This window comes from Myxocyprinus asiaticus, chromosome 4, assembly GCF_019703515.2.
Source record: "Myxocyprinus asiaticus isolate MX2 ecotype Aquarium Trade chromosome 4, UBuf_Myxa_2, whole genome shotgun sequence".
In the NCBI taxonomy this organism is placed as follows: Eukaryota; Metazoa; Chordata; class Actinopteri; order Cypriniformes; family Catostomidae; genus Myxocyprinus; species Myxocyprinus asiaticus.
Window position 1 is genome coordinate 14,303,348 of NC_059347.1, and position 11,653 is coordinate 14,315,000.

An 11,653-nucleotide genomic window follows, 5' to 3' on the forward strand; every position below is an offset into this window, starting at 1 on the left:
TGAGTGTATCTCTTCTCCCTGTCAATCAAGTCTTTTACATTTTTTGATTTTCCCTCTTGCTTTCGTCTTAAATTTTTTTTATGGGGTCTTATGGGGTCATCCATGATCCACCACCTATATTCACATAGGTGCTCAGCTGTACTTTTGGGCATATTTGCATCTCTTGTGTCTATCTGCCTGTATCAGTCTACAGGTAAAATAATACATATATTTACACTCACTTTATTAGGAACATTATGATCTTAAGTGTTGTGCATTCTGAGATACTATTCTGCACACTACAATTGTACAGAGCAGTTATCTGAGTTACCGCAGACTTTGTCGGTTCGAACCAGTCTTGCCATTCTCTGTTGACCTCTCTCATCAACAAGGTGTTTCCGTCCACAGACTTGCCACTCAATGGATGATTTTTGTTTCTGGCACCATTCAGAGTAAATTCTAGAGACTGTCATGTGTGAAAATCCCAGGAGATCAGCAGTTACAGGAATACTCAAACCAGCCCATCTGGCACCAACAATCATGCCACGGTCCAAATCACTGAGATCAAATTTTTTCCCCCATTCTGATGGTTGATGTGAACATTAACTGAAGTTCCTGGCCTGTATTTGCATGATTTTATGCACTGCACTGCTGCTACACAACTGGCTGATTAGATAATCGCATGAATAAGCAGATGTACAGGTGTATCTGATAAAGTGCTTGGTGAGAGTGTGTATATGTATAAATTATGTATATTTTTATACATGAAATCTGAAAGAACAACTTAATATCACTACCAATACAAATATGTTAATACCAAAACAACCATAGCTTGTTCGGTAATGACAAAAATGTTTCGGTATTGACTCTTTTGTGTTTGACAATTCAAGCTAATCTTGCCCTTATATTAAAATGTCAGCACAGCAGAATTCTAGACATCACTCTTTTGAACATAGGAAAGTCACGAAAAACACATGTAATATTGTAAAGTTTTGCTCCATCCCATCTTGTCTTTATTTAGTCACCCTGGACTGTGTTGTTTTCTCCTCTTGTGAAAGTTTTATTTTTCTGTTTCCTTTTCTGTTGTCACTTTAGTTTGTTTATGCAGGGGACAGCATTTTGCACCACTACTGTAGAATGTCTCTCTCTCTCTCTCTCTCTCTCTCTCTCTCTCTCTCTCTTTCTCTCTCTCTCTCGCTCTCTCACACACGTACTTGCTAAAATTGTCATTAAGTGACTTGACGTGTAAAACAAATAAGTAAAGGGTGTTCCATGAAAATAAGGTCATTACCAAAACTTTAAGGTCACAACCTAAACACTTTTTTTTTTTTTTTAATTTGTGTTATACCATGATTTCTTTTTTTTTTTTTTTTTTAAATGGTAACCAGGATGGGACATGTTTCATATTATTATTCAATGAATATCAACATTATATATTCAATATTTAACATTTAGCAAAGAAAAAAGTGATTGATTTTTACATTAGCTGCAAAAATTGAAGTATAATAGGAAATAGATAATGGTTCTGAAATTACTTAAAAGTTCATATAGGCACCAACATTTTTTATAAAATTGATTATTTTATGTTGAATCAACAAAAATGAAGAATACTAATTACTGCCTATTTATTGCAGTTTTTTTTATGTTTCGGTACTGATGAAAATAGGGACGCTGTATATACAGTATATATATATATATATATATATATATATATATATATATATATATATTTTTTTTTTTTTTTTTTTTTTTTTTTTTCACCTTGTAATCAAAGAAATGCCATATAATGCCATAAAGTGTTGAAGTAAATCCGCCCAAGGCAAATTAGAAAAAAAACTCTTTACTAATATGGTTTTGTGGTCAAGATGCATCCATTTTAATTACTGTGCTTGCAGCACTGTACTGACATTGTTCAAACAATCTATTTTCATTCTTCTTCTCTTCCACATTTTACTGCAAATAATTCAGGTTGAACCAATTAACGTAATCACTCAAACATAGTTTTGTATATATTGTTAGCCTTGAGTGTGATACCTATTTATGTTTGTTAAAAACTTTACATTGTTAAGAAATTTAGCTTGAAGTTTAAAAATCTCCTTTTAACTTATTCTTAAAATGTTCGCCATTCAAAATGTACTCAAAAGCTATGACGTCATTGTGCTCTTTGCATAAGGTATTGTGATTTGTTTTCTTTCTTGCATTTATTTGCAAACTGAATTGTGATTCAGATGTCTTTCTTACATCTATTTAACCATAAATAGCCATCTTTATAAGTAAAGAGAGAGAAAAGGAAATATGGGGGAGAAAGAGGTGAGGTAATGGGATTGGCACATGACACAGGCCGGGTTCGAACCTGCATCCCCATGAGCCATCAGCTTTTATGCATTGTAAGCATGTGCATTAGAAGTCCTGTAATGCGTCCTCCTCAATGGAAGCCTAAAATCAATCTCCTTTAAAGAGTCAACTCTATAACCAGCCCTAAACTGATTAAGAGAATGTCTTGTCTTTATGTCCCTGTAAAGGCATCTTGATTTCTGCAACACCATCACCTTTCCGTAATTCCCTACAATTCACATTGTCACTGTGGTTCCTTCCATTATCACACTTGCCATTATGCCTCAGATTATTTAGAAGGTCAGGCCAGCATCTATGGCTAGAACTGCAAACAACATTAGACTGGATGGAACCGACATCAAAGTCTTTTTTAAGCTGGAAGCTCAAGTCTTCACTCCTGTTCATCATGAACGGCATAACTGTCCAGTATGGCAAACAGGGCTTTGGTTGGCTTGCCTGTTTTGTCCGTAGTCTGTAGTGAACCAATGTCTTTGAGCAGATGTGAAGGTGGTTTTCTGTTGTTCCCAAAGTCTTGAGTGGAGCCTCTCCTGAGAAAGGGTTCATATCTATCCTACAATGACCCCAAGGCCAACCTGCAACTTGTCCGCTCTGTGATTGACAAAGGCACCCATAATCAGTGTGGCAGGAAGAGGGTAGAGTCTCTTCTCCAGAACACCACCAATTATACAGCGGCTGTCCAACATTCCTGAAATCCAAGAAGATGTTAACAGAATGATGACAGAATTCTGAATTAAATGTTGCTAAAAAGTTTAATCATTCATACAGTATTGTATAAATGATTGATAGGGTTCTATAATTGGAATGGAAATTCAATTTCATGAATTTTTCTTATAACAATGACTGCTACAGTGCTATATTGTCCTATATGTTTATTTGTCTTTAAAGGAGTCATGAATTGAGGAATACAATTGTCTTTGATCTTTTGACATATAAGAGGTCATTGTACTATAAAAACATACTGTAAGTTTCAGAACTGATTAACAGAAAAAGAGCATTTATTTAAACCAGGCTCTAGAAATGGCTCATTTGGAATTTGTGGAACTTGTGACGTCACAAGGACCAAATACATCTGCATATGACTGCCTCCAGCAAGACATCAATGCAATTTTTCGTCACTGCACCCTTGGCCCCGTCCACTGGTGCACAGTCAGTCATAGGTGAAGAGGAGAGAGGGCCGGTCATGGGATATTCACGGCAAAGGGGACTTAGACAGGACAACTTCATGTGTCTATCTGGATTTTAATGTTTTATCTACATAAAAATGCACTAGATGAACTACTCTAACCATTATCATGCATCTCGCAAAGCTTTTAAAAGACACAATGTCAAGTTATAACTCTAAAAAGGAGACCCCCATTCTGTTTCATCTTGCTGTTTGCTGCCTTGCTGTTGTTCTGTTTTGAAGGTGTCCTGTACCGTTTTTTTCACCCATCTGCGCAATTTATTTATTTATTTATTTTTTTCTCACCTTTTCTCCCCAATTTGAAATGCCCAATGCGCTCTAAGTCCTCATGGTGGCGTTGTGGACTCGCCTCAATCCGGGTGGCGGAGGATGAATCTCAGTTGCCTCTGCGTCTGAGACCGTCAATCCGCGCATCTTATCACGTGGCTTGTTGAGCACGTTACCGCGGAGACATAGCGCGTTTGGAGGCTTTACGTTATTCTCCGCAGCATCCACGCACAACTCACCACGAGTCCCGCCGAGAACCACATTATAGTGACCACAAGGAGGTTACTCCATGTGACTCTACCCTCTCTAGCAACCGGGCCAATTTGGTTGCTTAGGAGACCTAGCTGGAGTCACTCATCTCACCCTGGATTCGAACTCGCGACTCCAGGGGTTGTAGTCAGCGTCTTTACTCTTTGATAATTTGTATGGATTTCAGGCGATGTGCGGTGCTTTTTAAGAGTGGAACACTTAAAAACGTGTCTCATTCTGCTGCTGCCACTGTCTGGGAGAAACACATGCCATTCTGTGTTTAAACAAACAAGGAAGATGTGAGATGTGAAGACCAGCATCTCTGCTTTGGCCTGCTGAAGCCGGCTGAAGCACCCAACATCACCGTGGATTGTATTATGCTTGCGTATTCAGAACATTTCCGTGTGGACTGTATGTTTTTTTGGCTCATATCAGTGTGGATTGCTTGTGATCCAGTCACAATATGATTCAAGCTTTGCAAAGGAACTTTTATTGAAATATGGGGCAGTTAAAACACTTTTGGAATGGAAAACCGTGAGTAACCAGTTTCATTCATGAATGTTTCAAATGTCATGAATGTTTGATAGTTGCTGTGCTTGAGTGAACAGTTATATATGTTCAAATGAAATGTGTTGGGTGTATGTTATGTCTTAGCCTTGAAATGTATTTTTGTGAATTACAATGTGAAGCTTGTTTGTTTTCCTCCATCTGAGTTTCAATCATGGCTGTATTGGAGGGGCTGCACAATATAAGCCAATCAGAACAGTAGGTGTTTACATTGAAGTCTTAAAGGGCCAGATAGCTTAAAACCGAGTGTTTCAGCCAAAGGGCCGCAGACACAGGGTGGAAAATCTTTACATATTATTAAATTATGACTGTTTTTACTAACATTATAAGTGGACCTCAGGGAAGATAATACAATTATAAAAAAAGAGTATGTCATGATCCCTTTAAAAAATTAAGTCAGTTACCTTCAGTTATAAAATTAGGTTGGTCAAGACCACACACAATTCATTCAGAAAGCAACAGACCACAACAGTGACTGTCCATTTCTTCAGCAGCCTTAGTTTTGATGTATTATTATTATTATTATTATTATTATTATTATTCAATTTTCTCCAAAGGTATTATGAAAAAAAAACACTCTGTACAAAAATTCTAAGCTTTGTACCAAACCAACTAGCTATGAGATTACAGCATTTGACTCAAATAAAAAAATTGTTGAAAAACATAAAAAGACAATGGTTCAAGACTGTGCACCTATGAGGTAATAAATGATGTAATTTTCTTAATAGAAAACAGCATGACTGTCTTTCATGCTAACACTATAACATCCCATTTTAACTTACGCTATACAAATAGCTAGCTAACATTACCTAGCAAGCCTGCATTAGCCTTCAGAAACACACATCTTGCTGCGATTTGTTTCAATTGTTACATGGAACATCAGAGTAGAAATCATGGCTGTTTCTCAATGTGTCTTCTTTTGTTACTTATGTTCTCATGGACATGTTCAATATCATCATCCTCTGCCATAGTTCAATTCTAATACTCAAGATCGCAAGTATTGAGAATGCATAAAATTACCCGGATGCGTTCTTGATCAGGCCAAATATCGAGGATGTCTCGAATGGTGAATTGTGGGCAAGAACCCGGCACTACAGTTGCAGATGAAGGATATTTATCATTGTGTTTTCCCTCAAGAGTTTCCCGCTGTGAGCTTGCAAAACGTCTGACGGTTTGTAAGAGTCGTCATTCTCCGTCAACATCTATTGTTTTGCTGGGCATCATTGTAATAAAGTAATAAACACATGGAGGAAATTAGTGTTTACAGACTTGTTCTTTTAACATGTCACTAGTCCTGCAAACCCTCACTGGTGTGATGATAATAATGCTGTCACTGGTGTAATAATGCCAGTAGTTCTCTCACAGGCTTCAAATGTGCTAGAATGGTCAGTTGCCCAAAAGAAAGATCGCAGCACATCTCAAAGCTCGCAATATATGTGTTCTACATCCTCCTATCCTTCTGAGTTCGTTCTTCCAAGGTAGCTTGGGAAGACTGGTCTTCATAAGAATGCAGATCCATTCTCTGCATTCTTTGCATTGATAAGCACCCAACATTTAGGCTAAGGGTGTTAAAGAGTGTAAAGGATTAAAGGGTCTAAAGGGTTAAACTACAGTATATCTGCTCTTCTTACCTCTGAAGACCATTTTAGCTTCTGGAAGTTCCATTTGGTAACCAAAAGAGAATGTAGACTCCTGTGTCCTAGTGCTGGCCTCAAACTCCACTCCTACTTGAATCTGCAGAGATTAAAGACTTCAGGATTATGAAACTAAACTAAAGTATTACTATGTCTACTATGTCAAACAGCAACATATCCTTCAACACCACTATACCTGTTTGTTGGCTCTGTGGTAGTAGCTGGCATGAGCACCTCCTTTACCAGCATTTAGTGTTGCCACCCAATTTGGCCCTAATATAAAAAATATTTGGTATTTTACACAAACATAGGATGTTTGATGTTGAGTTACACTCATATAATAGCTGTTTAGGACTGGTGGATGAGCACTGAGCTAATGCAGATGTGCACTCTCACCTGAGTACTGTCCTGCCAAGGTAAGTATGCTCCCCTCTTCAGCTCGACCTCGGTGGTACACCAGCTCTCCCCCCAGTACGAGCTGTGGGGAAACACTTTGAAGAAAGTGTGCAACCATGATAACTGTTGCAAAGAAAAACAAAGACATAAACTGTTAATCAAGCCATGCTATATAGAATATCATCACAGGCGCTTGCCTGTGTAAAACTTGGTAGAATGCTAGAATGTTCTGGATAGTTGCCAGCCATCCCAGGATATTACTATGTGGTTGCTCAGGTGTTCTGTGTGGTTTCAGTGTATTGTTATGTGGTTGCTAGGGTGTTCTGGGTGGTTGCTAGGTGGTTATTTACTGGCCCAAGTCAAAATAACCAATCTTCAAGTCTCTATGCAACCTGGTTTCACAGAACCACATTACTATACTTTCACTTTTGCAAAAATTATTTTTACGTGCCACTTTGTAGGTATTGTGGCAGTTTCCTGGTGAAATGAACAATAGAGGTGCAACAACAATGACTTTTAGTTACTTTCATACATATCATGAGTAAAATGGCAGATTATTAGTGAATATACACTTGCTATTCGCCCTGTTCCTCACACAATTCTATCTTATGACATCTAATAACATCTAAACACTTTTACTATAGTGCATGACTTATAAGGTGAAACATTTTAATGTTTGCATTACTTAACCAACTAAATTTACTGGCTTATTCCATTGTGATCAGATTGCATGGTAGCTCAACAAATAGAGCATTGCACTTCAGGTGCAAAGGACTGGGGTACGAGTCCCGAACAGCACACAAGTTGACACGTGAGCCAAAAGTGCATAAAAGCACCCCAAAATGACATGGTTGCTTCAGCAATTCCATTTCTCATGTCACATTTGCACTATAACACTATCGGTTAGGTTTAAGGCTTAGGTTAGGGAGGTAGGATTTGTCAATTTAAAACTCGACAGAGCATTAATAATGAACAATTAATAATGACATTTTGCAAAACAGTTGCCACAGTCATGTGAGTTTTATGAGATCAGGCCTCAGTGGTACTCTGGCTCTAGATTGGCCGGTCCTTCAATGTGAGTCTATGGGATTTTTTTGCCTGTTTTATCATCCAGCAGGCACAAGTCTTCGTTCTTCGTTCATAGCCAAAAAGAAGTTTGAAATAACGGAGCAACTATACTGTTTGCGAACATTCAAACACTGACCACACCACAGTGGGAGGATTTAGAGGCACATTTAAATATGACACTCAAGACTACATGTAAAACATCAACTAATTTGACATTAAAATGTGTTATCAATGACTTCGTGCCTCATTCTATTTGCACATGATCAGTAAAAGAAGCTGTTTAAACAATCCAGTGATTATTTAAAGTAATATATTTGCAGTAGATAATGTGTAATTTGTAATGTTTGCCTTTTGCATTCATGGTGCTAATGTGCTAACATGCTATGCACGGCCATAATATGCACTGATTACGCTCTGTTATTGTATTTTATGACAACACTGACACTTCTGCAAAGACATGTGTAAAAAAGAGTTTTAATAAGAATAAATTTTGTTGTGTACAGTAGGGTTCAGAGTTAATCAAATCCCTAAACCTAAGTATGTGCTATAGTACTAATGATGCTTGCCTTACACTATAAATAACTACACCACTAATGGCAATGTAAAACAATGATAAATGAGCCAAACAGAAAGCAGGGTAATTCTTGAAATGGAATTTTAAAAAATGAATTCAATGCCACTCAAGAAGGTTTAAAATAATAATTTAAAGCCTGTAACAGTTTATTTTAATGAACAGACAGAGCACTTCATCAACATTCCATGTAAGGGCAACCATAGAAAAACCTGTTCTGCATGTAGGTCATCGCCTTGTTCTAAATAAAGCACATTTCTGTGGTATCCATACATCAGTCTGTCTTTCTTACAGTTTAATGAGAACTCAAGGGATCATACACTACCTGATTCTCTCAGGATGTCTGGGTTGGCAATCGTAACTGCTGCTGTGAAATCACTGCCTCTGTATTCGGTCTCAAACTGCCATGTGACAAATTGTGCCTGTTGAGTCTATAAAGGTATATGAAGTCAATCACTATTGAGATACTAATTATTACTGTTTAATTACATGTAAATGCAATGTAACCTGACTAACCTGAAATACGGCTTTAGCTCTTATTTGCTCACTCACATGGAACAAAGAGTGAGCGTTTAAGCTGCCCGTGGAGTCCATTTCCCCAATAAGCATGGGTGAGCCCTTAATAGACAGAAGATCAGTAGATTGTAAGAAGCAAAAAATCATATCATATTGAATACGTCAGTGTGGGATCAGAGGGGGATTCATATGTGATCATGAAACAACAACGGACGTCTCTCACATGCTTGGTCAGTAATCCTGCCCTGCAATGCACTTCTAAACATAACTGAATAGACTCTTCATGTCATTAGTCCACATTGAATCATTATCAGTCCCAAGAGATTTTTTTTTACTGCATTGCTTCTGAAATGATCTGCTCCAAAAGCTGTGCTGCTGAAGCTTGTATTTCAAGGTTTTAGTATATCAATCATTGCATAAAATGTAGACATACTGTAGTAAAATGGCCTTGCCATAGGGACCAGGGAGTCACCCTAGTCTAAGAATAACTAAAGATTTGTCATCAGTAGTACTACAAGGATTAGGTTATCTATTCTTAACAATTTCATATTACATATGGCATTCATAATCTATTGTTAATCTATTCTTAACAATTTCATACTACATAAAGAGCTCTAGCACCCATGTAATTCTATGATGTCAACAGTCAGCATCAGTTCCCTGGCACAACCTGATTTATCCAAGTAAGACAAATTTCTGGACATATTCCTTAAACCTTTTAGTTTTAAACTTGACAATGATTCCATATACTGTATTTTAGATACAGGAATCCATGGAAAAGGAACAGAGGCAAGAAAAAAAAGAACTGAATATGATCCAGGTCTAGATTCTTACCGTTTCTTTGCTGTCAGTGTCTGATTGTAAGTGTTCAGCGTGAAAGCGATAACTGGAAGGAGCGACAGCACTGAGTTGAAATGTGTGACTGACCTGAGGTGAGAAAAATTCACAAATACATACTAAGTTCTTTGGTCAAATAGTCTGAGCTGTAGAGCCTAAATTTTACTCGTCTTGAACAGAAGTGTACAACAGGACTAAAGGCCCATCAGGGTAGAAGACACTTTTGATTTTCTTATCACCCAAAACAGTTAACAGCAACAAACTACCACAGCACTTTCCTAAACACCTGTTTGTCACTGTGAACTGCTAAATATTCCCGCTCTATGAGATCAATGGGTGCAATGTCAAAAAGTTTGATTTTGAGATAATCTGATCTAATAATTAATCATTTTTAAAATGTTGCAAATTATCAAGAGACTGAAAATCCTTGAAATTATCACATTTATTTTTATATAAAATACTTTTTTTTCCAGTTTTGTTCAAGGTCAGTAAATTAAACGTTTATCAATAACTGGCCACTAAGTGAAAGGAAAGTATTTGGGGTAAAAAGCCCCCTGTTGCAGGGGCTAAAGTCCCTCATAAAACACTGTTTTTCTTATGTGAGGCAAATAGATTTGTTATGAAGATTGTTCAAAGCAGGCTCACATTGACTGACCCAATCACAGTGGACATGATATGTTGACTTGAAATGTTATAAATGTCAAATGTGATTGACATTAACAGGAAATCGTGCACCCTTTTCTGAAGTGGTTATTTTGAATAAGCATTTTCTTTATTTGTTACTCAAAAATGCATCTTGCTGTCACTGTTTTTGCATAAGTAGACAGATTTTGCACTATAACTATTACCCTCATATTTACAAGATATCACTATAAATCCCCTGGGGGCCTTTTACCTCAAGTCTGGGGTAAAAGACTCCCTTACCACCTTTATTTATTTATTTTTAATTAATTTTATTCAAAGCAACCTTCCATTATTATTTCTTTTCACACAAATTATGTTGCTCCATCAATATTCAATAAAAATACATTATTTTTCTTCAGTCTTGATAGAATTTGTGACCAGAAAAAAAAAGCGTATTTTCCATAAGGTGTGCCTTTAGCTCCATTGAAAATTGAAATTGAAATTGAAATAATTAACTGTTGTATTCATATTTGAAATTGAAATTACAAATGAATGAACAAACCTTGAAAAAACTGCTGAGGGTCTTGTTTATCACCAATTTTACACCTTCAATCTGCTGTGGAAACACATCTAGGTAGAAGCAAGTAATTACAGTTGTTATCTGACAGACAATCCCTTTTCAAAGTCAAAACTATATGTGACCTACTCCATCATGAGTTACTTTGTCCCGGAGACACTTTTTAAGTTTTATGCACTAAAGTAAAAAGGAAAGCATTAACTAAATTTTTTTTAAATAAATAAATAAATAATAATAATAATAAGATTTACGCATTTCAATTTCATAACAAAATTCTATCAAATTTAATTGATTCATCTATTCAATTCACTATCCACCAATTCACTATCTCAAAAAATTAGAATATGGTGACATGCCAATCAGCTAATCAACTCAAAACACCTGCAAAGGTTTCCTGAGCCTTCAAAATGGTCTCTCAGTTTGGTTCACTAGGCTACACAATCATGGGGAAGACTGCTGATCTGACAGTTGTCCAGAAGACAATCATTGACACCCTTCACAAGGAGGGTAAGCCACAAACATTCATTGCCAAAGAAGCTGGCTGTTCACAGAGTGCTGTATCCAAGCATGTTAACAGAAAGTTGAGTGGAAGGAAAAAGTGTGGAAGAAAAAGAGAGAACCGCAGCCTTATGATTGTCAAGCAAAATCGATTCAAGAATTTGGGTGAACTTCACAAGGAATGGACTGAGGCTGGGGTCAAGGCATCAAGAGCCACCACACACAGACATGTCAAGGAATTTGGCTACAGTTGTCGTATTCCTCTTGTTAAGCCACTCCTGAACCACAGACAACGTCAGAGGCGTCTTACCTGGGCTAAGGAGAAGAAGAAC

The 11,653-nt window shown here is 37.1% G+C and overlaps 1 protein-coding gene across 1 annotated transcript in view; it reads right to left on the reverse strand.

Moving 5' to 3' along the window:
- Positions 1-1,844: 1,844 nt before the first annotated feature.
- LOC127439895 (mitochondrial import receptor subunit TOM40B-like) overlaps positions 1,845-11,653 on the reverse strand; it is a 14,025-nt gene continuing 4,216 nt past the window's right edge. The window contains exons 3-10 of the mRNA XM_051696187.1: positions 10,809-10,876; positions 9,620-9,712; positions 8,786-8,887; positions 8,595-8,700; positions 6,631-6,753; positions 6,431-6,507; positions 6,232-6,334; positions 1,845-3,019 (exon numbers count right to left, since the gene is read on the reverse strand). Of these exons, the coding sequence (XP_051552147.1) occupies positions 2,880-3,019; positions 6,232-6,334; positions 6,431-6,507; positions 6,631-6,753; positions 8,595-8,700; positions 8,786-8,887; positions 9,620-9,712; positions 10,809-10,876 (812 nt within the window). The 3' untranslated portion in view covers positions 1,845-2,879. The remainder of the gene's footprint in view (positions 3,020-6,231; positions 6,335-6,430; positions 6,508-6,630; positions 6,754-8,594; positions 8,701-8,785; positions 8,888-9,619; positions 9,713-10,808; positions 10,877-11,653) is intronic.